General features: G+C 51.1%; 1 protein-coding gene across 5 annotated transcripts; it reads right to left on the bottom strand.

Moving 5' to 3' along the window:
- Positions 1-7,523: 7,523 nt before the first annotated feature.
- MTRR (5-methyltetrahydrofolate-homocysteine methyltransferase reductase) lies at positions 7,524-26,650 on the bottom strand. Of its 5 annotated transcripts, none has more exons than XM_060191146.1 (15): positions 26,550-26,650; positions 24,416-24,569; positions 21,519-21,672; positions 19,372-19,489; positions 17,626-18,007; positions 16,295-16,417; positions 14,572-14,725; positions 13,957-14,045; positions 12,904-13,084; positions 12,514-12,556; positions 11,817-12,003; positions 11,158-11,276; positions 10,584-10,676; positions 10,050-10,238; positions 7,524-8,065 (listed from the first exon to the last, which is right to left on the bottom strand). In XM_060191146.1, exons 1-15 carry the CDS (start codon positions 26,615-26,617, stop codon positions 7,921-7,923), a joined length of 2,199 nt encoding a protein of 732 aa, XP_060047129.1. In that variant the 5' UTR covers positions 26,618-26,650; the 3' UTR covers positions 7,524-7,920. The 5 variants fall into 5 exon arrangements, with proteins under 5 accessions (XP_060047129.1, XP_060047131.1, XP_016042531.2 ...); XM_060191148.1 differs by having other exon boundaries at positions 26,536-26,604; XM_016187045.2 differs by having other exon boundaries at positions 26,554-26,594.
- Between the last annotated feature and the right edge of the window lie 47 nt (positions 26,651-26,697).

Raw genomic sequence — 26,697 nt, 5'->3', positions numbered from 1 at the left:
CTGTCTCTCTCCTCCTCCTCTCTCAATTTCTCTCTGTCTCTATCCAATAATAAATAAATAAAAATTGAAAGAAGGAAGGAAGGAAGGAAGGAAGGAAGGAAGGAAAGAGAAAGAAAGGAAGAAAGAAAGGAAGGAAGGAAGGAAGGAAGGAAGGAAGGAAGGAAGGAAGAGACAGCTGGCCCTGAGCTTCACTGATAACCCAGGAAGCAATAAAAAAAAAATTGACTTGAAACCACTCAGTGGTCGCACAGAAGTTCACTCCCCACTGTTGGAAGGCAGGGAGAGAGGATTTCACTCAGTGTTGTCTGTATCCTTTGCAGAATATTCACAAGATGTTTCTACCACATTTAGGGAAAGCATCAGGAGAGTCTGAGGAGAATGCTTAAGCCATTGCTTTAGCAGGAGTGCCTAGTTCTTGGCGAATAAAACTGAGATCCCCAAATACATCCCGCCTTTCTCTCTGCCCGGCGACCACCCTCTCCCCTAGGCTCTGACATCTCATTGCTGCGAAGCCCCTGGCCTCCTGCACTGTTTCCTGTGCTTACCTTCAAGCCACAGTTCCAAAGCTTGTGTCTCACTGTATCATTTTTAAGGTTGATTCACCTTTTTCCAAATGTTTTTACATCTTATATGCTTGATTTAAAAGTTTGCAGTGGAAAAAAAAAAGAGAGAGAGACTCAGAAAAGAAAAAAAAGAAAAACCTGCAGGCAGCAGAGAAAGAAGTCTACAAGGACCTCTGGGGTCCTCGCCCTCCGTCAGCCAGCAGTTCACTTCAAAGATGCGGGCAGGGTTTTCACTTTTCGTTTTTAGTACCTACCAAGCTTCCTAATGAACAGATACATCACCAGGGAGAGTTTTTTCGTGGCTCTACCAATATCCCAGCATTTCTCACCTATAAAGAGAGGCTGAGAAAAATAAATCGTTGCTTTGCAAATGCTAAAAAGTGTCTCCATGAGGAAGAGCTTCAAGGGGCCACAGAGCATAGCAGAATTGGCGTAACTCAACTTTTATTGTTATGTGGGGATAACTTCAATGCTGCCATTTGAAATGTAGAACCTCACTGTTTATGCGCCACAGTGAGTAACACTGCAGACTCCGGGCCTGAGCTCTACCCAAAGCAAATGCCAGCAAAGCTCACTCCTGCCAGGTTACAAAATAATAACAATAATAATAATAATGGTATTTTTATACTTTCCCCATATTTGGGAGCTACTACTCTAGGCCTATTCGCGACTCTGACACCAGCTCCCCAGACAATACTTTTTAGCCCACCTACTTGTTAGCTATGAAACTCTGGCCAAAATTACTAAAATCAAACAAACAAACAAACAAACAAAAAAAAAATTACTAAAATCATGGGCTCCTAGTTTCACTGCTCTGTTCCTCCTTTTTGGTTCCTGTTTGTTAAACAATTTGACCTGCTTTATATCTTACCATCTTTCAGCCACCAAGTTGCAAACGGTGCCATGATTCCATCCTGACCTCCCTGGGCAGACGCCCTCACCCATGTGTCCTGGAGCCTCCCCTCCCCAGAGCCCTGCCCCACTAGGGAAAGACAGACACAGGTAGGGCTGTGGGCCCACCTGCCAACACCCATGTCCAGTGGGGAAGCAATGACAGGAGCCAGAACTCCCACCTTCTGCTCCCCATAAAGAACTTTGGTCCAGGGTCCAGGTGGTAACACACCTGGTTGAACGCACATATCACAATGTGCAAGGACCTGGGTTCAAGCCCCTTGTCCCCACCTACAGGGGGGAAGTTTTGGGAATGGTGAAGCAGGGCTGCAGGTGTCTCTTTATCTCTCCCTCTCTGTCTCCCCCTACACTCTCAATTTCTGGCTGTCTCTATCCAATAAATAAAGATATATCTTTTTTAAAAAGAAATACATCAGAAAATAAAAAAATATATAATGAAATTGACATTTAAAAATATCTTTGGTCCATACCCCCAGAAGAATAAAGAATAAGGAAGCTTCCAGTGGAGGGTATGGGGCATGGAACTCTGGTGGTGGGAACTGAATGAAAGCTGCCTTTTTATTTTACAATCTTATTAAATCACTAGTAAAAATAAAACAAGATAATAAATAAAAGCACAAAGGCTGGGGAGCTAGCTCAGCAAGTTAGAGCATAGCACTTGCATGGTGAGTTTCTGGTTCAATCCCCGGGATCTCTATTTGCTAGGACTGAGCAGAACTTCCTCCTCTCCCCTCCTTCTTCTTCTCACTCTTCCTCTCCATCTTTCTCACAAAGTAAACAAAGCTTGGGGACCCAGAGACAGCTCACCCAGTAGATGGCACATCTTACAAGGTACAAGGACCCAGGTCCAAACCGCCAGCCTCTACCAGGAAGCACCTGCAAGTGGAATGCATCACTTCCTAAGGAGCAGAGCATTGCCATAATGTCTCTCCTCTCTATCTCTGTCCCTCTCTGTCTCTTGCCCTTTATCTCAGAAGGGGAAAAATCATCTTGGAGTGACGGAATTGTGCAGACGCAAAGCTCTAGAAGCAGGAAACAAACAAATGAATTGATAAATCAAAGTGTCAACATGTCTTAAGAATCTATCCAAATGGCCTTGTGGTCAGCCAGAGACGAACCATTTTAGCGACAAACAAATCCAGACATAGGCCCAGTACTCATTGCCAGTGGAAGCTAAAATTACACCAGGTTTTTGTTGTTTTTTCTTTTGCTTGCAAAAAAAAAAATTAATTAAAAGTTTTCTTGCCATTGGCACCTGTCATCAGAGACCAGAGCATTAATAATGCAAGTCAGGGCAGCCAGGTGGGCTCAAAGCCCCCAGATCTTCCTGACTCTGTCACAATTTCAAACATTCTCCTAGAACAAAGCCCATAATCTTTACTACTCTTCAATACCTCAAGAGGGCCAAGCTAGCAAGAATGAAGCAAGGCTACCAGTCCCTTGAGCTGACCTTAATATTTTCCAAAGGAGTAAAATACACAATGGAGTACTATTCAGCTATTAAGAATGATAGATTCACCTTTTTCACCTCCTGTTGGATAGAGTGTTGTTGTTTTTGCCGGGCTGGCTTCACGGGCGGGTAACAGACGACCCGGGACTCATGGCTGGGTTGTACGCAGTATCTCTTTATTCATGCAGGACGCAGCACAATCTATACCAAGCTAAGCTAAAACTAAACTAACTAACTACAAACAATCTTGTCCTTATAAATATACTAGCCCAGTAGGGTGGGAACAGGATGCGAAGCAGAGAGGGTGGAGAGAAAAGTGACTGGTGAAAATCAGGGTATGACAAGGAGAGGGGGCGGAGCAGGTGAGAATTCTACCACTTAACCACCAATGCCCTGGAGGGAAGGTGGTGCTTGTTAACAGAGGTTATGTAAATAGAATGAAGTGGTTTATGTAAATAGAATGCAATGTTAAGCAGGGGGGATTTAAATCAAATGAAACAGAAGGGGGTTTTAGAAGCATACCAACAGAGTACGAAGGAATCATGTTAAGTGTTATCAGCCAGCAAGAGAAGGATGAGTGTGGGATGATCTCACTCATGGACAGAAATTAGAAATCAGAGCAGAAGGGGAAACACCAAGCAGAACGTGGACTGGGTTTGGTGTCTTGCACCAAAGTCAAGGACTCTGGGGTGGAGCAAGGGGGCTTTCAGGTCCTGGTGCTGATGGTGGAGGAGGACCTGGGGTGTTTTGCAGAGAACTGAGAAATGTTACACATGGACCAACAACTGTATTTACTGTAAACCATTACTCCCCCAATAAAAAAAATGTATCGAACCCAGACATAAAAAAAAAATAATGCCTTCAGCCTTCTTCAGCCATCTTTACCCTAAAATAATACTTTTAAAAACTGAAAATGTCCTAAGCCAAGAAAGCACATCTGAAGTCCTGGTCATGAAAGTGTAATGGGTGTCTGAAGCAACATTTGGATTTCCATGAAATGTCAACCAACCACATTTGAAAAGAAAAATGTTGGCATTCAATAAAACACAGGTGAAAGTCTGGAAGGACTGATTTAACATCAGTATCAGAAACACTCCTTTTTATTAGGGTATGAGTTAATGTCCCTTTCCAAGCAGGAGAAATTTATCATGGCCATTCAAATAACACAGATATACTTAAATTATCTCCGGATTCAGAAATGCGTGGCTTTGATGTGTCTGCCCACACGGTTTAGGCAAATGGCTCAGAAGGACTCACCTTTGTCATTGACAGGACAACCAGAAGTGACCAGACCTCAGTGCCCGGGACATTCAGCACCTCACAGAATTATGACTCAGCTTACAGGTAGACGCGGTTCAATGGGCAGGGCACAAGACTTGCATGGGTAAGGTCTCAGGTTCTAGCCCCTGGAGTCATCTATACCAAGCCAAGAGGGGCTCTAGTCACTGTTCTCTCTCTCCTTCTCTCTCTCTCCCTTCTCTGCTTTCCCTCCTCCCTTCCTCTCCCCCCTCTGTCTCTCTGCTTTCCCTCCTCCTACTCCCTCATTCTATTTCTTTCTCCCCCTCTCTCTCACAAAATAAACCCATCTTTTTTTTTATTATAATTTACTCCTCCCTAGTTTTGTGTACAAACAGGAGAAGTCGCCTGCATTTAGACACACTCACTTCTTTTAGCTTGCTTGAATTTGTTTTTTATGGCAGCCAATGGTTTACGGCACCCTGACTGTTCTAGGGAGTGTGGCTTCACACTTCTTCAAGTGTATTTTTTATATTTGAACCTTTAAAATATTTATCATGAATGGCTTGGGGGCAGTATATGTATTTGAGGGTCTTAGAGGACTAAGAACAACCCTAGTTTATATCTCAGCGGCACTTTATGGAAAACATAGAGGAATTAGGAAGCACTGGATGTCGACAAGGTTGTTGTGAGGAGATAGATGATGATGGTAGCTAGGTAGATGAGAGACAGACAGACAGATGGATGCTAGGTAGATGATAATAGAGATGCCTAGACAGGCAGAAGTCAGGAGCTGCTATTTAAATGCTGCTCACAAGTTAACACAGAATCGTCATTTGATAGATGGAGGCAAGCTGAACAACATGATCATTTAAGAACAGAAATCCTGAGACACTTCATGCCTGCTTCCTATGCTTGTAACTCTGGTGTCTTCTTCCCTCTCACCCTTCTGTCTGCAGTTTCCATTATTTCTGGTTCTGGACCCTGCCTCAACACAGACAGAAGCAGAAAGGATCCTGACTGCATTTAAAAAAAAAATTTATATTTATTTTCCATTTTGTTGCCCTTGTTTTGTTTTGTTTTAAATTGTTGTTATTGATGTCATTGTTGGATAGGACAGGGAGAAATGGAGCGAGGAGGGGAAGACAGAGAAGATGAGAGAAAGATAAGACACCTGCAGACCTGCTTCACCGCCTGTGAAGCGACTCCCCTGCAGTATTTATTTATTTATTTATTTATTTATTTATTTATTTATTTATTTATTTACATAGAAAGGCAGAAAGGCCAAGGTAGAGAACCAAAGGCACCACAGCGGAAGCTTCCTTCAAAGTGGAGGCTGGGCTCGAACCTGGGCCTCGCACATGGCAAAGCAGCGCACTCCATGAGTGAGCTACGTGGCCGGTGCAGCATGGGAACACTAGGTGACGGGCAGGCGTGCGACTGCTTGCTGATGCCGGCACCCCATCCCTCCGTGTGGACAGGCAGCAGGATCAGACCCAGAGCAGGATCCACTCGCCAGACACACATCCCAGGACCAGCTGACATGTGACCAACCAGCTCTGGACCTGGGGTGCTGCGTCCCCCTCTCAGCCTGAGATTCTGGGACGACAGGAGAGAGATGAAGCATAGCTGTCAATGGCTCCACTCATCTGTGGAACAGAGACTACTGAAGTAAACTAACATGCAGACAAAGAAAAGTGGGGGCCCGGCGGTTAAGTGGCGCAGCGGGTTAAGCACACGTGGCACAAAGTGCAAGGACCGGCGTAAGGATCCCAGTTCGAGTCCCAGGCTCTGCACCTGCAGGGGCGTTACTTCACAGGCGGTGAAACAGGTCTGCAGGTGTCTGTCTTTCTCTCCCTCTCTGTCTTCCCCTCCTCTCCATTTCTCTGTCCTACCCAACAACAATAGCAGCAATAACAATGATAACAAGGGCAAACAAAAGGGGGAAAAATAGCCTCCCGGGCAGTGGATTCATAGTGCAGGTCCTGAGCCCCAGGGTCCTTGAACACTGTAACACGCATATTTCTGACAAACTTTTGGAGCATGTGTCCATGGGAGGTTTTTTGGTTTTGTTTTTGAACTAGAGCACGTTGAACCTGGGACTTTTGGAGCCTCAGGCATGAAAGTCTCTTTGCATAACCATTATGCTATCTCCCCCCCCACCACCACCACCCATGGGAGTTGTCTTCACCCTCAGGCTGCTGGTAAAATCCTGGAGGCCCAGTAGCTTGTGGAGAGCGTTTTATTTCTCCAGGCTCCATAGGCTGAAGGCCCCACACCAGGGTGCTGGCAGGGTGGGGCAGGGGTGAGGGTCCCCAGGGGTGGCAGACGGCCAATTTTTCATTGGCAGAAGGGGCCTGGGAGATCTGCGGGATCCCTGGTGGGGGGAGAGTGGCGCACTCACTTGAGCACACGCGTTGCCATGCACAAGGACCCAGGTTCGAGGCCCAGCTCCTCACCTGCAGGCAGGAAGCTTCATGAGCAGTGAAGTAGGTCTGCAGGTGTCTCTCCATCTCTCTCTCTCCCCCCACCCACCCCTCTCCGCTGCTCTCTGTCCTAATATTAAACTGAAAGGGAAGAATTCCTTAAAAGGGAAAAAGAAGGGCTACTGGGAGCAGTGGATTCACCAAGCAGACACCAAATCCAAGCAATAACCCTGGTGGCAATTAAAAAAAAAAAAAGATATCGCTAAAGTTAGTATGAGGGCGGCAGCGAGACCACTCCCCTGGGAGGGGCCTGTCCCCTGGCACAATATGGGAACACGGGGGGGGGGGGGGGGGGGGGGGGGGGGCTGCAGTGCTGTGCACAGTACTCCATCCCTACAAAGTCAGCCTGGAGAGCTGAAGCCACAGCTATGGGAGGAACTGGAAATCCAAAAAAGGTGAATCAATTACTTCAGGAAAACTTTAAAGGAAAAAAAAAAATGCCAGGGGGTAGATAGCATAATGGTTATGCAAAGAGACTCTCAAGCATGAGGCTCTGAAGTCCCAAGTTCAATCCCCTGCACCACTATAACCCAGAGCTGGGCAGTGCTCTGGTAAAATAATAATATTATTAATAATAATAAAAAGTGCCAAAAAGGAACAGAAATGAAAGCAGCTTGTGAGAGAGAGAAAAACATTGTCACTTTACCCACTGGCATCTGTGAACTGAACATGAGTTTCCCTTAGTCTGAGGGAGAGGGGGGACGTTGCCTATTATAATGGCTGTGCTAGGACGGGCTTTCAAGATATACATTTCTAGGGTCGTCAAATATATGTATCCCTGTAAGCACTGCCATAAAATACTCTCTATCGTAAATATAGTTTCTGCAATAAATTATCACTGAGAAGGTTCCACAAAACAATCAGATATTCGGTGCATCGATTTAAATATGAAATACGGATAGTCTTTATGACATTGTTCCTAGAAAAGTGACATATTCTTTTCACATTGCTGAGAGGAAAGAGGGACCCCTGGTGACAAGGGAAGAGGTTCAGCGGTTGGTTCTGCTGGGCTCTGGGTCGCTTCCTGCTTCCTGCGGCAGGAGGCCACCAGGTGGGGGCAGAGCGGGCTGAGGAGACTCAGGTCCCAGGACAGGTCTGTGAGGTCCTCTGGATGCCCAGGGCGCACAGGGTGGCAGGGGCTGAGCACTGGAGAAGAAGCCCACTGGGTGGCAGGCAGGGCTGGTAAGGGACGGCCTCTTCTGCCTCCTCCAGCAAACCCAGCTGCCTGCCGGGACCCTGCGGCCCTGCTGTCCCCTCATGCGGCCTTTTGGCCTCACGACCAGACGTCCTGAAGGTACCGCTTCTCTTCCCTCAGCGCCGCCAGTGTCTTCATGGCTTCTAGGTGTTCGATTCCGGCCTCCCGGCTTATTATTTCCACCAGGGCGTCATTCACATCCTTGGCCATGTTCTTGGCATCTCTGGAAAAGGGAGGGAGGGAGGGAGGGCGTTAATGATTAATCCTTCTTCATGAATCCAACTCTAAATGACTCCTTGACACCTCACCTCTATCCCTCTGTTCCCAGGGCTGTGATAGCCTGTTACCCACCCACCACTTCCAGGCCTACAACAAGTTGGGTCTAAAGACTTATTTATGAGAGATGGGCAGGGGAGATAGTGCAATGGAGGAGAGAGAGAAAGAGACAGAGGGAGAGAAAGAAAACACCAAAGGATGACTCAAACATATTTGGAGCTGGGGACTGAACTCAGGACTGAACTCTCCCACTGAGCCACTTCCTGTTTTTGTCCAAAAAAAAAAAAAAAAAAACTTATTTCTGTGAGAGAGAACCAGTGACTCCTAAAGAAGTCAACTCCTTCTCATTCCAAATACAAAAGGGGGGAAAAATGGGCCAGGGGAGGCCCCTCAGCCACACTGCCAACATCCTGTATTCATTTCTTGGTTCTCCGTTAAGACAAACAAACAAAAGCGACCTCTTGCTGGCCAGCAGGACTTTTCTGAGTTCCCTTAAAGCTCAGTCAAGCTTGTGCCTGCCACAAAGGAAGAAGGTTCCCAGCCAGCATGTGCTTGGTCCTTTAAGAAAGGACTTAGAGCAAGGACTCACTCAGAGAGCCTGTCGGGGTAAAGCAATAATGTTTGACTTATTTTTAGATGCCAGAGAAAGGTCACACAATCACAGTCAGCTGATACCTCTCCTTCCTTAATAGCTGTTGGAAGGCAAGGCTCACAAGGTAATCACCACCCACTGTGTTGCAGGGAGGAGGTTCTTTTGTCTGCTGCAACAACTAGATTAGCAAGGGGCCCTGGAGCTGGGGAAGCTGTACTTAGGCTCCACTGAGCTGTGCTTTAAGTTTCTGGCCAGGCCACAGCATCCTGTCAGTAACCATGGAAGTGCTTCCTTCATCCAGCTGATTTGAGCCTCTATTTATACTAGCTTGCTTCTGGTTTCAAAGTTACATCTCCTTTGGCAAGGTTCGGGTTGACATCTTAGCTATGCATATGTTTGTCTTTTTTGTTTTTATAAACAATTTTTTAATACTTATTTATTCCCTTTTGTTGCCCTTGTTGGTTTTTATTGTTGTAGTTATTATTATTGTTGTTGGAAAGGACAGAGAGAAATGGCAAGAGGAGGGGAAGACAGAGAGAGGGAGAGAAAGATAAACACCTGCAGACCTGCTTCACCACCCTTGAAGTGACTCCCGTGCAGGAGGGGAGCCAGGGGTTCGAACCGGGATCCTTATGCAGGTCCTTGAGCTTTGTGCCATGTGCGCTTAACCCGCTGCGCTACAGCCCGACTCCCGTTTCTGTTTCTGTCTTATCACACTATGCAGGCGCACTATGGTTACTATAGTTACCAGGGTTTAGGGTTACATGCTCACTAACTTCTTACAGTCCTGTTCATGGTGTTTTTTCCCCATTCACATCCTGAGACCAAGTTAAATGGTCGCCATCTTGGCTCAGATCAATAATGACTTTTTTCTATAATTGCCACCAGAGTGATCACTGAGGCTACAGCAGGCTATGGATCTACCACTCCGGTAGCCTTTCCCCCTTACTGTCTTTCTCTCACTTTGCTTTCTATTTTATTGGACAGGACAGGGAGCACTTCCTGCTTCACTGCTCTGGAAACTTCCGAAGTCCTACAGGTGGGGAGACCCTGGGCCTGAGGCCACAGCCAGCCCCCCAGAAAGCAGCTCTTAGAGGCAGGCACATGCAAGGGGACACAGCGGCCCCTCAGGCAAGGATTCACTCGCACCCCTCTGCCTCTCTCGGTTTCTCTCTGATGGAGCAGCTTCCTGGCTGCCGAGCCTAAGTCCAGTGGCCATGGTCCTTGTCCTGCTCCTGCGGCCTAGAGTTGGCTGTCCGGTCCCCTTGTGTCCGGTCACTGCTCTGCCAGGCCCTGTTCCTCCGGTGCCCCCCCCCCATCCCGCAGGGCACCCACTCACCCGCACAGGTAGAGATGCCCGCTCTCCTGCAGGAGGACGCGGGCCACTTGTGGGCCGTGACGCCGGAGGTTGTCCTGCACATACTTGGCCGGCGGCGTGTCCCCCTCCTGGGCCTCGGGGGCGTCTCTTGAGAAGGAAACCTTCAGGTGGGTGAGGACCCCGAGCTTCTGGAAGCGCCGGAGCTCCTCCCTGAAACGCAACAGGCAGGAACGGGTCACGGGAGGGCTCGGGGCGCAGGTGGAGGGGACGAGTCACTAGAGGGCTTGGGGCACAGGGTTGGAGGGGACAGGTCACTGGAGGGCTTGGGGCGCAAGGGTGGAGGGGACAGGTCATGGGAGGGCTCGGGGCGCAGGGGTGGAGGGCTCGGGGCGCAGGGGTGGAGGGTTCGGGGCGCAGGGGTGGAGGGCTCGGGGCACAGGGGTGGAGGGGACGGGTCACGGGAGGGCTCGGGGCGCAGGGGTGGAGGGTCTGGGGCGCAGGGGTGGAGGGTCTGGGGTGCAGGGTGGGAGGGCTGCACTGAGGGCCACCCCACACCTGAACAGGTAGTCTCGGTCCTTGTGTCTGCAGCCGAAAAACAGCCATGTGGCGCCCAAGTGGCGGTCTGGGTGCTGTTCCTGGAGCTTCTCTCTGCACAGACGGGAAAGTGGAGGAGCTTGGCATGCACAGTAAGCAGATAAAGATAATAAAAAAAAGTTTTTTGAAAGCAGTGAAGGCAGGCCTATTAAAAAATGAGAAAACGGATAGACAGACAAACACACAGATACAGAGAGCTAACTATAGAATCAGCACACATCTATGAACTTGGAAGAACCATTGCAATTTCCAATGAGGAGAATGGGGACACCGAACTGGGACGGTGTGGAATCATACCCTCGTCATATTATGATTCTGTAAATCAGTATTAAACCACTAATAATAATAATAATAATAATAATAATAATAATAATAATAATAATAATAATAATAATAAAACAAACTTAAAATGTTTGCAACCGAAGTGCAATTTCCAGAAAACCACCGAGGAGACACGACACGGGAGCCCCCGGCTAGAATGACCCCAGGTGCCGCACCAGGGCCAGGCCCCCTCCCTCGTGCAGGAAGCACCCACCTGTGCTGCAGGAAGCCAATGAAGGGCGCCAGGCCGGTGCCCGGCCCCACCATGACGAGGGGCACGGACGGGTCGCTTGGCAGCTGGAAGGGCTGCGTCACCCTCGGGGAGATGGAGATCTGGGATGGAAAGCAGGGGTCAGGCCGCGGAGAGGAGCACACGACCCAGAAGGACCTTGGCTCGAGAAGCCAGAACGTGGGAGTCGGGTGGTGGCGCAGCAGGTTAAGCGCATGTGGCGTGAAGTGCAAGGACGGGTGAAAGGATCCCGGTTCAAGCCCCCGGTTCCCCACCTACAGGGGAGTCGCTTCACAGGCGGTGAAGCAGGTCTGCAGGTGTCTGTCTGTCTTCCTCTCTATCTCCCCCTTCTCTCAATTTCTCTGTCTCTATCCAATAATAAATAAATAAATGAATGAATAAAAATAAAAAGAAGCCAGAATGTGCAAATTGCGCTGGAGGAAGCTGGAGGAAGCATGGCTAGGGAGACACACAGGGAACCCTGGGGGAGCCAAGACAGGCCTGTCACTACAGAGAAATGAGTCTCAATGTGCGTCCTTTGTGACCAGACAAAAGGTGTGCTTTTGTTTTGAAGAAGTGTGATTCTTTCCGAAACAGCACAGAGCAGGGCTGTGAAGGTAGCCTGTCCACAAGGCTCCTCCTACCTGTGGGGCCGGGGCTTTCCTGCTGTCCGTCCGGGATGCAGGGGCGTCTGGCTGCAGAAGGGGCTCAGCCAAGGCGGCCAGCCAGCCCGTGCACACACCCCTCCTCTGTGCCACCGCCGGGGCGTCACCCCCAAACTCCACGATGTTAAAGAGGAAGTGGAGCTTCCCCGGATGACACAGGCTTGAGCTGGAACGACACATGGTGGGTTTCGAGGCGCGATCAGATGCGCACAGGCGCGGCCAGCAAAGCCCCTCTACCAGTAGCTGTGAGTGGTCACTCCCTGTGACCTCTGACCACCTTCCAACCATGCCTCCACGGGCCCTGCTGCTGGTCACAAGGTCCCATCACCCCGGCCCTCCCCGAGCTCTGCTGACCCTCAGGAAAGCTGCCCAGGACCAGACTGGCTTCAAGATGAGGTGAGGTTTACAGAAACGTTCCTCCCCCGCCTGGCTTCACAGGCCCCAGCAAGGGCAGAGACAGAGGAGCTGGGGCCGGGCCGCCCCCGGGGGTGCTGGTGTCCGGGCTGTGGGGTCCACTGAGCAGTCACCAGAGAAAGCCCAGCGGGAAGAGGCCCGAAGGCCGCCCTCGCTCACTCCACACGGCCCGTGACCTTCCTCCATTGCCCGGGTGGGCGGTCAGGACTGAACCCCCACCTGCATGGGGCCCCAGGGAACCCTGGTGTCAGAATGCCAGTACCTTGCGCAGGAGTATGCTCTGGGCTGGAGCCTGGGAAGATGTTCTAAGGAGAAAGAAAAAAAGGAATAGGCAATCGTTCATTCACTCCCACTGCAAATAAAACATAGGTAAGGGGTGAAATGGTTCAAGTTCAGAATTGGGTTCCCCTCTCTCTTATCTAGAATATTCAAAATAAGTTGTGTTTTGGTTTCTAATCAACACTGTAGAGACTGTCCAAATTTTGTCAGTAAAGTACTTACTTTGATTTCAGTGTCTCTCTCTGTCTCTTCTCCCCTCTCAATTTCTCTGTCATCAGGCGGTGCTTCCACAGAGCTCCCAGTACCTGAGAGGCTCTGGGCAACCCCGGCCCGGAAAGGCCGCCCTGGGAGGCAGGGCAGGGGAGACACTCACCGAGCAGGAGGCCGAGAGGAGGGTGGCAGGAGGGGAAGGCCAGCAGGACGTCGAGCAGGCCGGCCCCCGCGTCCCTGAGGAAGCGGTTGTAGTCGGCCGAGCCCTGCCTGCTGCTCAGCTCCTGCAGCCGCCGCCTCTCGGGGCCGAGGCTCGCGTGCTCCGCCAGGGCCCGCAGCAGCACCTGCGCCAGGGGACAGACGGGTCACTGGGGCACCGGGACAGCTACCAGGCCTCCACTCAGCCACCCGACTGCGGACAGACGGACAGGAGCTGGGGCCGTCGTCCATGTCCTGCGGAGCATCCGTCACAGAAGCCAGAACTCCCCAACTTCTGTGCCCCAGAAGGACTCTGCTCCAGACTCCCAGAGGGGGAGGAACGTGAGGGGGAGACGAGCAGAGGGCTCTGAACCCCAATTCCACCAGGACCCAGAGAGATTTTGGGACATGATTCTGAGGACACATCATCAGATCCTGCTTTCCAAGATTTCAGCAGGGAACTAACTGTTGGTCTGCTTCTAAGACCCCTTCTGTTTCACTGGTTTAATCCCCCCTGCTTAACACTATACTCTGTTTAGATAACCACTGTTAACTAAGCACCGCCCTGCCTGCAGGGCACTGGTTTAATCCTGCTGGTTCATACTCTCTTTTTGCTCCGCCCCCTCTCCTTGCCACATCCTGATTTCCACCAACCTCTTTTTGCTCCACCCTCTCTACATCACATCCTGTTTCCACCCTACTTGGCGAGTATATATATACACATACAGGATTGTGATTAGAGATAGCTTAGCTTAGATTGCGCTGCGTTCCACATGAATAAAGACTGAACTGCGTACCACTCAGTCATGAGTCTCTGGTCATCTCTCTCTCCCACCCGCGAAGCTAGTCCTGCATAATGGCGCCCGAACAGGGACTGGCAGGGAACCACCAGAACCACAGAGTAAATATGCCTTGTAAGCAGGGTAAACAGCCATGTAGGAGAGGGAGAGGGAGGGAGAGAGGGAGAGGGAGAAAGAGAGAGAGAGAGAAGGAGAGAGAAGGGGGGAGACAGAAATACCTTTTTCGGAATAGCCCGTATTTCCAGGCACCAGGTGAGCAGGAACCGCAGAGAGCGCCCCTCGGGGATGTGGGGGGGCAGGGCTGCCCCTTTACCACGGGCAGGAAGAAGCAAAGGAGCCCGGGACGTGGGGAAGAGAGCATGTTAGACACGGCCCGGAGAACACAGCGCTACCACCTGACCCCAAGAAAAACAAATTTCAAGTATAAATAAAATCAGTCAGTCAGCCAATCGACAGATAAATGCAGGCTGCAAAAAGAGAAAAAGAAGGAAGGTAAAAAGAAAGAAAGGGAGAAGAAATAAATAAATAAATAAATAAATAAATAAATAAAGAGAAAATCAGCCCAATGAAAGAGCCTGCTTCTGCAAGACTCTGGCCACACGATGTCTAATGTCCGAGGTGCGCAGGGTACAGAGAGCCCAGCCTCCTCTCACCCTGTGACTTGACTGGAGAAAGGCTCAGAGACCCACAGGCCCAGGGGGACTGTTCTGCCAGTCACCACAAGGCCAGCCCGGGATACCAGCAGCCACCACCCAGGCTGGGGAGCCACGGCCACCAGTCCCTGGCAGCGCACTGGCCTTAGGACACCCCAGAGGAGAGCCCTGGGGTCTCACCTTTCTTCTTTGTGTCGGCCATGAGCGCCAGGAAGACACGGTGCCCTCCCTGGTCTGCCAGCTGCAGGCGCCGGAGCAGGTGCTGGACTTCTGAGGAGCTGTTGGGGCAGAGCACGTCGAAGGTGTCACCAGGCTCGTACGAGAAATCTGTTTCCTGGGAAAGAACCAAGAGCAAGAGAGAAACGAGGCAAAGCCATGTGAGCTGGAGGTTTGGTTGCAGGGAACAGAGTGCACAATTCAGAAACAAAAGTTCACAGAGCTGCAAACGACAGACAAGGAAACCCAGTGAGCCGAATGACTATTTTTTAAATTTATTTATTTATTCCCTTTTGTTGCCCTTGCTGTTTTATCATCATAGTTATTGTTGTTGTAGTTATTGTTGTTGTCATTATTGGAGAGGACAGAGAGAAACGGAGAGAGGAGGGGAAGACTGAGAGGGGGAGAGAAAGACAGACACCTGCAGACCTGCTTCACCATCTGTGAAGCGACTCCCCTGTAGGTGGGGAGCCGGGGGCTCGAACCGGGATCCTTACGCTGGTCCTTGCGCTTGGCTCCATGTGCGCTTAACCCACTGCGCTACCTCCCGAATGACTATTTTGTGGTCACCATTCTGAACTGACTCTTTTTTCTCAGACAAAAGAAAGATGGAGACAAGAAAAGACAGCACCACAGGGAAGCTTCCCTTTGTTGGCTGGGCCAGAACTTCTCAATGTCCTTCCTTTTTTCCTTTTCTCTCTCTGGGTCCTGACAAAACTGGAGTTCAGAACCCTCTGGTCATCCTCCCCAGACATTTCTCCCCCTCTGGGAGCATGGACCAAAATTCTTTTTGGGGAGCAGAAGGTGGGAGTTCTGGCTTCTGTAACTGCTTCTCCACTGGACATGGATGATGGCCCCAGACTGTCTCTATCTTTCCCTGTTTGGGTGACTATGTCCCCTTTTATTGCTAAGCAGACACCCAGTAGCTCTGTCCCCTGGTGGGGGATCAAGATTGACCTGCCAACACCCATGTCCAGTGGAGAAGTGATTACAGAAGCCAGAACTCCCACCCTCTGCTCCCCATAAAGAATGCTGGTTCATATGTGCAGAAACGTTAGGGGAAGATGACCAGAGGGCTCTGAATCCCCATCCCATCAGGACCTGAGGCGTTAATCACCAGGAGTCTTGTTTCTATACCGTCACTGAAAGGGGAGAGAATCTGGAAAACACCAGAGGAAGCCTGGCTGTTTGTCTTATTTAAGAGAGGAAGAAAAAAGGAAGGACATTTGGAAGTAGTAATAGACAGAGGTGTGACTTAGAAAGGAAGTGAAGGCAGGACAGTAGAAAAAAATGGGGAAAAAGAGATATAGACATGATAGTGATAGAAATACTAGTGACCTTGGGAGAACCACTGCAGTTTCCAATGGAGGGAGTGGGGACACAGAGCTCTGGTGGTGGGAATGGTGTGGGATTATACCCATTATAATTTCATAAGTCAATATTAAATCACTCATAAAATTAAAAGAAAGAGAACTGCTGTTTGGATTCCTTCATTTGTTTGTGGTTGCCCTTCAAGCTAAGTCACCTCCAGTCAGAAAACTGAAAAGAAAACCAGGATAAGGCGAGGAGACAGGCACAGGAGGGCTCAGGAGCAGGGGCCAGACCCCCAGCCTCTCCTGAGGGTGCTGCTGGCTGAACGCCCACCCGAGGGCCCAGGGCCGTCCAGAGGACAAGGCTCAGAGCTCACCGAGATGTCCAGTTCCAGCAGGAGGGTGGTCTTCACAGCATCGTCCCTGGTCATCTGGATGGCTTTGGAGATGGGAACTTGAAACACGGGACCCGCTGAAGTCACAGGCATGTGGCTTCCCTCCTGGAGAAACAAAGGCCACCGAGTAAATTTTCAAAGTGACTTTGCTGTGCTGGCCGCCGCTCCAGTGCGTGACTACGTGCGACTGAACAGACTGTACAGAGCGGCCAGGCTTCTTCTTCTCCTTCTCCTTCTCTACTTTATCAGGGGGATTAGTGGTTTACAGTCACAGCAAAATAACAATAGTTTACACATGTATGACGTTTCTCAGTTTTCCACAGTACAACCCAACATCCCCCCCCCCCCCGCCATGTCCACCTCTGCCATCATGGTCCAGGACCTGAGCTTATTTCCTTTTTCTTCCTTTATAAGAATTTATTTATTTATTCAGGAGGAGAGAAAGAAAGAACCAGACATCACTCTGGTACATGTGCTGCCGGGGACTGAACTTGGGACCTCACGGTTGAGAGTCCAACACTTTATCCACTGCGTCACCTCCGGACCACTTATTTCCTTTTACTAATGAAACACTATGGAATCTAGAGAGTTCATACTCCTGAACCTGCAGACACACACAGACACACACACACAGACACCCACACACAGACACACTCACACAGAGACACACACACACAGACACACTCACAGACACACACGCAGACACACAGAGACACACATACACACAGACACACACACATACAGACACACAGACACATACAGACACACACAGAGAGATACACACACAGACACACACACATACAGACACACACACACACAGACACACACACACACAAGCAGACTGCAGACTGTTCTCGGCCTCTGGTGGCTCTGTGGGAGGCAGGAGGGTGAGGACACAGAACTCTGGGTATGGCTATGGTGTGGAGCTAGACCCTGTACACCAACTATTCACTGTAATCTTAAAATGGCATCACCTGCTACTAATGACAAATTAAAGAATGGAAACAAAAACTGACAGATGACTTCCAGTTCACTAACTTGGGGGACGGAAGAGGAAGGGGCTCATCTTGCTGGCAGCATCAAGAGCAGCGCCAGGTCGATCTCTACACAGTGGACAGTGCCGTGGTATCTCTCCTCTCCGTCTCTGTCTCATCCTCTCTCTAAGTAAAGGCAGGGGGACTCCCGGGGCAGGCATCCCAGCAGAGTTCACACACTGCACCAACAAACCCGAGGTGACAAGTAGGCAGAGAGAGTAGGAAGGGGCCCCCGTGGTAACTGACACACAGAGCACGAAGCATAAGCGGAGGCCTCACCTGGCTGGGGGACTCCTGCAGGTGCACCTGTAGGTATTCTGGGGACAGGGTGGGGATGTTCAGGGCAGCCTGAGAGAGTGGGGGCACAGAGCAGGTAAGCGAGGGCCCCGAGTCTGTGATCAGAGCAGCCGCCTGGCCTGTGTTCGCTGCATTCCTGGCCGAGATTCTGAGGTCCTCTCCCCTTGGCTCGTCTAAGTGCAGCAGCTGCAGGCGGGATTCAAGGCGGGGGGACTCAGCTCCCCCAGGGTCCATCCCCAGGGAGGTGGGGGGCGCAGCCACATGGAGCCCGTCACTCATCTCCTCTGCTCCTGGGCTGGACACCAACTGCTTCCTGAGGGCAGCCCAGAGCCCGTCGATCCAGGGCTCCACCACAAGTTCCAGACTGTCAGGAGAGGGGAATAAGAAGCTGAGAGGGCTCGGTTCTCCATGGGGAACGCAGGGCAAGGCAATGCTGCCTCCTGCCGGGGTCCTCAGGCAGACGCTCTGTGACAGTCGCAGCACCAAGGTAAATTGGTTAATAGTCTGAAACCGCAAAGCAGGAATCTAGCAGGTGGGGTTGAAAATAGGGGCCTTACAGTGGACGGAAGCCAGGAAGTCTGTGAGGGAAACACTAAACACTAGAGGAAGCCAGCACTGCTTCTCTTATCTGAGAGAGAAGAGGAAAAAAAAAAAAAAAGACACTCAGAAGTAGTAATAGGGGTGGGGTGACTTGGAAAGGAAGTGAAGGCAGGAACATAGAAAAAAATGGGAAAAATACATTCATACACGTACACAGAGACAGAGATACAGACAGAGACTCACAGAATCAGCCCACATTCCTGATCTCAGGAGAACAACTGCAGTTTTCAGTGGAGGAGAAGGGGGCACAGAACTCTGGTGGCTGGAAGGCTATGGAATTAGACTCCGGTTATCTTATAATTTCATAAACCAATAATAAAGCACTCATTAAAAATATGAATTAAAAAATAAAAAGAGGGGCTCTGGGAGGTCTGGGCTGGGCTCCCATGTGTACAACCCTGCCACCAGAACTCCTATAGAAACTACTGGTTCCTGGGACTTGGGCGGTGGTAGCACAGCAGGTTAAGCACAGGTGGCGTGAAGCACAAGGACCTGTGTAAGAATCCCGGTTCGAGCCCCAGGCTCCCCACCTGGAGGGGAGTCGCTTCACAGGCGGTGAAGCAGGTCAGCAGGTGTCTATATCTTTCTCTCCCCCTCCTCTCTCCATTTCTCTCTGTCCTATCCAACAATGACGACAGCAATAACTATAACAATAAAACAAGGGCAACAAAAAAGGGAATAAATAAATATTTTTTAAAAAAGAAAGAAACTACTAGTTCTTGTAAATGTCCACACTTCAAGTTATGGGGCCTATGCTGGCCACCTTCTTTCATTTCTCCCAGTAGCAGGGGCGAGAAGGGTGGCAGGACATGACAAACTCTGCATGCCCGAGGTCCTGGGTTCCATCTCTAATGTTGCCTGTGTCCAAGCTGGGTAGAGCCCTGATCTCTGCCTCTCATAAAAATTAAGAGTAGAGGCTCAGGAAATAGGTAAACCCAGCTCTGGGCTGACCCCAGAGCCGGGCAGGCTCACAAAATTCACACGTGTCTTCAAGGGGCGAAAAGCTTCGGCGCTGAAGCAGGCGTCCAGATGTGTCGTTACGAGCCTGCCCGGCTCGGTCCTGCCCGTCCTGCACAAGGAGAGGTCGAGGGCCCGACCCAGCGGTGATGGGAAGCGGGGGGCGCTTACCCCACGCAGTCATCCGCGTGCCCCGTGTCATAGAACCGCCGCGCTCCGAGCTCCTGAAGGCGCCGGTCGATGATCTTGCCCCCGTTGCAGAAGTACGTGTACTCGGAATCACCCAGACCTGAAGGGCCCAGACAGGGCATGAGGACACACAGACGACCAGGTGCCAGTGTGCACGGGACACCCAGGACAGACAACCCCTCGTGCAACAGCACCAAGCCATCCTCTTATGGGTGGAAGGAGAGATGTCTGCTAATTCCACTCTGCCTACTTTCGCTGGGGTGCAAAGTGATTTCCTCTATGCTGCAAGCAGACCTGTGGGAGCCAGACACTTGCCTGACCACAGTCAGCAAAAGTCTACTTGACAGCTTTGGTTTCCATGAATCTGTGCAGAAAAAAAAAAAAAAGAAAAAAAAAGCAGAAACAAAACCTAGGCTAGGTAAGCTTAAAGAAAAGCAGAGGCTAGCGTGTGCAGACTTTCTAGTGTCCACTGGGGCTGTGGGCCAAGGGCCACACACGGTCTTCCCTTACAGAGGCAGTGGCGGCCATGCAGACACAGACTTCGCCGGGGCTCACGTCGGGGTCACCTGCCGAGAGGCGCGGCTGGCATGGAGGCCACAGAGCCCGCAGAGTCCGGAATGCCCGTATCTGCCCCTTTCTGGGACTCACTGGCCCCTCATCTGCATCAGGAACAGCTATTTCTTATGCAAGGAAGAGCGAAGGCTTGCTTCTCTATTTCCAGGTGAGAAGGGCTGACGTGTCTCTATAATGTGTTGAAAACTTAGAATCTGAAACGGAGTCCTCAGTTGTCTAATCATCCACTTACTCTCCCAAGGAGAGCTGGGAAGGCAACTGGTGGGCCCAGGCATGCTCGGCCCTGAGCTCAACCAGCCCAGGTGGACAAGCTGCAGCCTTTCCTTTAAATATGTGAATTTTCCTCAGGGGTGGCTGAACACACACACACATATCCTTAAAAAACAAAGTGGGGGGAGTTGGGCGGTAGCGCAGCAGGTTAAGTGCATGTGGTACAAAGCACAAGGACCGGCATAAGGATCCTGGTTCAAGCCCCCGGCTCCCCACCTGCAGTGGAGTCACTTCACAAGTGGTGAAGCAGGTCTGCAGGTGTCTGTCTTTCTCTCCCTCTCTGTCTTCCCCTCCTCTCTCCATTTCTCTGTCCTAACAACAACGACATCCATAATAACAATAACAATAAAAAAAGGGGGGCAACAAAAGGGAAAAAACCCAAAGTGGGGAAAGTTGAAGGAAGATGTCAGGACTCTGAAATACCCTCTTCTCGAATATGTTGGCCACGTGCTCTCAAATCTCTCTCAGTGACAGCACAGCCCTCCCGGCTACACGCCGCAGCCTCCGTGAACGGCCAAGTGCACCTGAGGGATGTGCTGTGTCAGAACCACCTGGAGCTTCCACAGCGGCCAGAGACACTGCCCGGGACTTGATGCAGGAGACCTGGGTTTTCTCCTCGGTCCCGCCTGTGCTAGGGGGCCATTCCTGTTCTCTTCAAGTTTGCTCTCTCTCTCTCTCATATTAGATAGAATGAGTAAATCTTTTAAAATGATGCACATTTGTAGGGGTTCTGTGCTCCTTTGTAGAACTGCTGAGTAACTTGCATGTGTATATATATACATATACATATATATATGATAGACTTTATTTATTCATGAGAAAGATGGGAGGAGGAGAGAGAGAAAGAACCAGGCATCACTCTGGTACATGTGCTGCCAGGGATCAAAACCAGGACCTCATGCTTAGAGTCCGATGCTTTATCCACTAGGCCACCTCCCAGACCCAGCCTGTATATTCCGTAGAGATGCCCGAACACTGTGTTCCCTGAGTGCTTCCCCTAGCGTCCCCCCACACCTCTGAAGTGTACCCTATACCACCGTCTCCCAGAGCCCCCTGTGCAGGGCTCTGACCCACCGGTTCCCAGAAGCCCAGAAATGGTTTTAAACCGTTTAGTGCCTCTGCCTACACTTGGTGAAACAGAATGAATTCCTTTGGGAGTTTAGAAATGCGGCCTATGCTTCTGTGCAACTACTGACACTGCCCTGTCTGAGACTGTGCCCCTGGGCCTGCGCGCAGAGGTCCCAAGGCAAGCTGGAGGCCGGAGGCACAGGGTGCAGGGCGCGTACCTAAGAGTCCGTACCGCAGGTGTGCGAACCAGTCGCCTGGCAGGGTCTGGTCCTGGATCTGCTTCACGAACCTGCGGGCGGTGTCGGGCGGCTCTCCTGTGCCCGTGGTGGAGACCACGATGACCAGAGGGGCTGTTTCTGTCCTCAGGTTGTACTAGGAGACAAAGAGGCCTGGTCAGTGACCCCCCGCCCCTGTGGGAGCAGGCTCCAAGGCTGCTCTCTCTCTCTCTCTCTCTGCAGCAGCAGGGAGGGAACACAGGGTCTCAGGCTTGCACATTACGAGAGGGTCAGCTTTTCAAACTCTATGCACTTGGGAGAGAGGAGAGACCGTCCTGCAGCAGCACTCCATCCTTAGGTGCACGGGAAGGTGTTCGCTCTAACCACTAAGCTGGCTCCCAGCTGTTTGGTTTGAGGTTTTTTCTTTTCTTTTCTTTTCTCATGAACCTGCTACCAGATACTGTCAATTGTTCCAGGGCAGAGAAATGCCAGATCTTGGGGGGGAGACATTAAGACCTTCCTGCTGAGACACTAGGGGGGGTCTGGCTCTCAGGGTTCCAGATCACTGAGTAAAGCCACCGGTGGCCAGTGGAGCTCCCCAGTGTCCCCAGTGTCTCTGGGTCTTGGAACTAAGTCCCCTCACTGGATCTCACTTCTGTTGAAATGTTCCCAGCGGAGCAGTTTGCTGCCCTCGTCGTGACGAGTCTGCGAGCTCTGCTCCTCGGAGATGTCGTCATCCCGCTCGGGTCCCAGGCACGAACTTCAGTTTTCATGTGGACACAGTAGGTCAGGTCAGGAGGGGAGCCTGCGTTTTGCTACACAAACCCCGCTCGGCCCTCTGCAGGAACAGGCTCTTAAGACTCAGAGGTCTGCTTAAGTGACTGCATCTGGGGAAGGACCCTGATCAGGGAGCACGGAGCTCTCTGCATAGACAAGGAGCAGGAGGGCAACCAGGGGCCGAACGGGCTGTGGCACACCGGATTGACAGCACGGTTACTCGAGAGGACTCGAGTTCAAGGCCCTGCTCCCCACATGCAGGGGTGCGCTTACTGAGTGATAAGGCGGTCTGCAGGTGTTTCTCTTTCTCTCCCCCACCCTTGGTTTCTCTCTATCCTAATAAAGAAAAGAGGAAGAAAAAAAAAGAAAAAGGGGGGGGGGTTGGTGGTTAAATGGAGAAACATTTAACTGATGAGGGACAAGGGACGTGACCGGCCTGGCAGCAAAACAAAACCAGCCGTCACCTAACTCTGGGGGAATGGCTAAGTGGTGATGCAGGGCCACTCGGATACTGACTGTCTGTCTGTCTGTCTGCAGGAACAGGCACAGACTGCAGGCCATCATGGGACACTGTAGTGTCCATTTCCTTACTTGGAGGGAGGTTTCTTCCTTGGGTGCTGACAGTCAAGATGCTCCCTGGTGGGTGAATGAAGACACAACCTCAGTAACAACCTGGTTCCAGCCTCCAGTCCCCGCCTGCAGGGGGAAAGCTTCACCAGCGGTGAAGCAGAGCTGCAGGTGTCTCTCCTCCTCCCTCTCCCATCTCAATTTCTGTTTCTATCAAGATTTTAAAAACTAATAATAAAGGAACAGGTCATCAGATGATCCTGCCAATCTCTTGTGCTGGGACTCAGCGACAGCTCAGGGGCAAGGGAGCTGCCTCCTCACACGACACCCCCTAAAGGTTCCCGCTTCTCCTGCGTGACCGATACGCGACCTCCCTTTATGAGGCCGTGACTTGGGTCCTTTAGGCTGGTAACTCGCCTTTGAGCCCGAGCTGGATAAGAGACACAGGTGTGACCTGAGAGCATGAATGAGGTGCACCTGGGGGTGATTAGCACGGCGTGAGTGTCCCGCACTCCCCTCACTGGGGCCTCCAGTTTCTATAGGATGGTGACCAGTATGTCTCACGCCGTGTGTGGACAGTAAACGAGCATCTCTCTGAAGGAGGTTGGTCCTTTCCTCTGCGCCTCACCCTCACCGCTGGTTCCCGGTTCCCCATGTTGCTGCTGCTTCTCCACTAGCCAGAGGACACCCAGCAACATACAGGATTAGAAGATTTAACCAGGGAGCGGTCCTGTGCCTGAGGCCCCTAGCTCACCCCGATTCCACATAAACAGCAGCCATTCACCTCCACTGTCGACAGTCCTGCCTTTGAACTAGATGTGGGTCAGGGCCAGAGTGGGCCGTACCCTGACTCCAGTCTACAAAGGGGCCGGTATGGAGATGAGTTTAATTGCTTAGCAGCCATGCCATCGTCTTGTGTAAATGTCTGTGTCGGCTGCTATGGTCTCAGATGTAGGAAGTGGTGTGGCCTGTTGGAATTGGCAAGACCAGGTGAAATAGGGGCACGGAATGCCAACTCCACAGAGCCTAAGTTAGCCCCCTGCAGGGGCCGCAAGCCTGACCCAGACAGAGCAGTCTGCTCTAAGTCCTCATAGGCTGACGCTGCATCTGTTACATCAGAGGCCCTTCATCGGGAGGAACCCTAACAGGAAAGGCAGGGTGCTCCGGCCAAGCACCAAGCGCCAGGTCTGTGTGGCACTGAGGACACACGTCACGGCCAAGGCACAAAGCTCATCTGGTCTCCCAGCCTCTCCCGCAGACCAACAAGGAAACACTGCCACCTCCTGCGTGGCTAAGCAGGTACTGTTTTGGTTTTCTGAGTGTTTCATTTAACTCAGATGGACACTTCAATGCAAAAGCAAACAAAACAAGACCACACACATACAAACAGCCAGGAATCTTAGAACATGGCTGATACGTCTCTGAAAGTTAAAAAAGGCCATACGGGCAGCGGTTGGTATCCTGTTGTGTTGAGTAAGAAGTGTGACTCCCCAAACCAAGTGCCTGGCAGCACAGGGGCAGGCAGGGCAGGGTGGGAAGCCCAGGACAGAGCTCACCTTCTCCCGCTCGCTCAGGCAGTGCAGGTCTGCAGAGAAGCCGTGGGCGGCTGCCTTCTCACAGATTTCTTCCGCGATGGCCTTTGCCTGTCCTTGCTGGGTGGCATAGAGTAACAGAAACCTCATTACCTCGAGGCAGGTGCTGAAGGGCGAGCTGAAAAGCACAGGAGGGAAAAGGAGGTTTTCTTCTTTATCAGCAGCAACACCTCCAGGGACCAGTTTCCTTTACGTTCTTTCCTCTCTAACCCGGGGCCGGGCCAGTGGAGATAAAAGTGAACGCTCCACTCCAGCTATGGCACGCCTGCCTCCTCCTTGACTCCTCCTTGATGTAAGACGAAGTAAACGCACCGTCCCGCAACACGACTTCTAACCCGGTATCAGAGACGTGCATTTGCGTGTTTCTCGTCTCCAGTACACTGAGGGGTTGTATTAGCACGTTTTATTGCAGAGAGCCGAGTCTCCAGAGGCTCACACTTACGGGGGCTGTCAAGTTGCAGGAAGAGATTTAAACTAAAGCTAAGGGGCTGTGAGATAAGCTGAGCACAGAGAATGTAGGATTTTCAGGCCTGAGATCTAGGTTTCACCCAGAACACTGCATGTGCTCTAGTGTCTCTTTCTCTCTTATAAAAATACACCTGTGAGGAGTCGGGCGGTGGCGCAGTGGGTTAAGCGCATGTGGCGCAAAGCGCAAGGACCGGCGTAAGGATCCCGGTTCGAGCCCCCGGCTCCCCACCTGCAGGGGAGTCGCTTCACAGGCGGTGAAGCAGGTCTGCAGGTGTCTGTCTTTCTCTCCCCATCTCTGTCTTCCCTCCTCTCTCCATTTCTCTCTGTCCTATCCAACAACGACGACATCAACAACAATGATAATAACCACAACAACGGTAAAAAACAACCAGGGTAACAAAAGGGGAAAAATGGCCTCCAGGAGCAGTGAATTCGTGTTACAGGCACCCAGCCCCAGTAATAACCCTGGAGGCAAAATATATATACCGTGAACAAGAGTGCATGTAAGACAGTTAAAAATCATACTGAAAACTTTTTCTTTTTTTTTTTTTTACCAGAACACTGCTCAACTCTAGTTTATGGTGGTGATGGGACTAAGCCTGAGTCTTTGGAGCCTCAGGCAGAAGAGTCTCTTTGCATAAGCATCCTGTGTGTTCACCATTCTGTACTGCTTTAGATCTCACTGCCTTCCAGCCACCGTATTTCAGAGGCTGCCATGACGCCAACCTGACCTCCCTGGGCAGACGCCCTCCCCTCCCCAGAGCCCTGCCACACTGGGACAGACAGACACAGGCTGGGGGTGTGGATCCACCTGCCAACACCCATGTCCAGCGGAGAAGCAATGACAGAAGCCAGAACTCCCACCTTCGGCTCGCCATAAAGAATTTGGGTTCTCTGCAACCCTCAATGACCCTGGGTCCATGCTCCCAGAGGGATAGAGAATGGGAAGGCTATCGGGGGAGGGGGTGGGATATGGAGATTGGGCGGTGGGAATTGTGTGGAGTTGTACCCCTCCTACCCTATGGTTTTTTTAATTAATCCTTTCTTAAATAAAAAAAAAAAATTAAAAAAAAAAAAAAAAAAAAGAATTTGGGTCCATGCTCCCAGAGGGGGAGAAATGTCAGGGGAGATGACCAGAGGGCTCTGAACCCAACTCCATCAGGACCAGGAGAGAGAAGACATAAAAAGGAAGGTTACAGGGAAGTTGTAGCAGTTGTAGGGGTGGCTTAAAATGGAAAAGCGGGGCCACAGAAAACATGCGCAATACGGATAAATAATCAGAAAGGTAGATCGATAGATACAGAAATAGTCAACCCAGATCTGTGATCTTAGGAGAACTACTGCAATTTCCAATGGAGGGAATGCGGACACAAAATTCTGGGGGTGTGAACGGCGTGGAATTATGCCCCTGTCATTTTGTAAGCCATCAGAAAAAAAAAAAAAAAGAGATAAAAAAAAAAAAAGTTTGGGGACTGAATAGTGACTCGCCCAGGAGGCCCAAGACCCGAATCCCAGAATTCTGACCATGCTGCCCGTCTGGTCTCGGGGCGACGGACTCCCCCGGCCGTAAACCCTCGGACCCGAGCCCTCGGAGATGCACAGAAGCGGACCCCGACCTCCACAGCCTCACCCACAAGACAGCCGGAGATGCTGCAGGACCACGCCGCCACCCGGGTCACCTGGCGCCCAAGCACGCATGCTCCTGCCCCAACCAATAAGGAGCGCGGGTCGGCGGAAGCAGGAGCCAATCACAGCGCGCCTAGCTACACAACGCCCCC

Source organism: Erinaceus europaeus, chromosome 5, assembly GCF_950295315.1.
Source record: "Erinaceus europaeus chromosome 5, mEriEur2.1, whole genome shotgun sequence".
NCBI lineage: Eukaryota > Metazoa > Chordata > Mammalia > Eulipotyphla > Erinaceidae > Erinaceus > Erinaceus europaeus.
This window is presented reverse-complemented; position numbering and strand designations above follow the sequence as displayed.

Coding starts and splice junctions, on each gene's coding strand:
- MTRR (XM_060191146.1), bottom strand. CDS start 26,617: ATGCGTGCTTGGGCGCCAGGTGACCCGGGTGGCGGCGTGGTCCTGCAG. Junction 19,490..21,518: donor CCTGCGGTACGGACTCTTAG/GTACGCGCCCTG, acceptor TGGGCCCTTCAG/GTCTGGGTGATTCCGAGTAC. Junction 8,066..10,049: donor GGGCATCTCTACCTGTGCGG/GTGAGTGGGTGC, acceptor TCCCTTTTCCAG/AGATGCCAAGAACATGGCCA.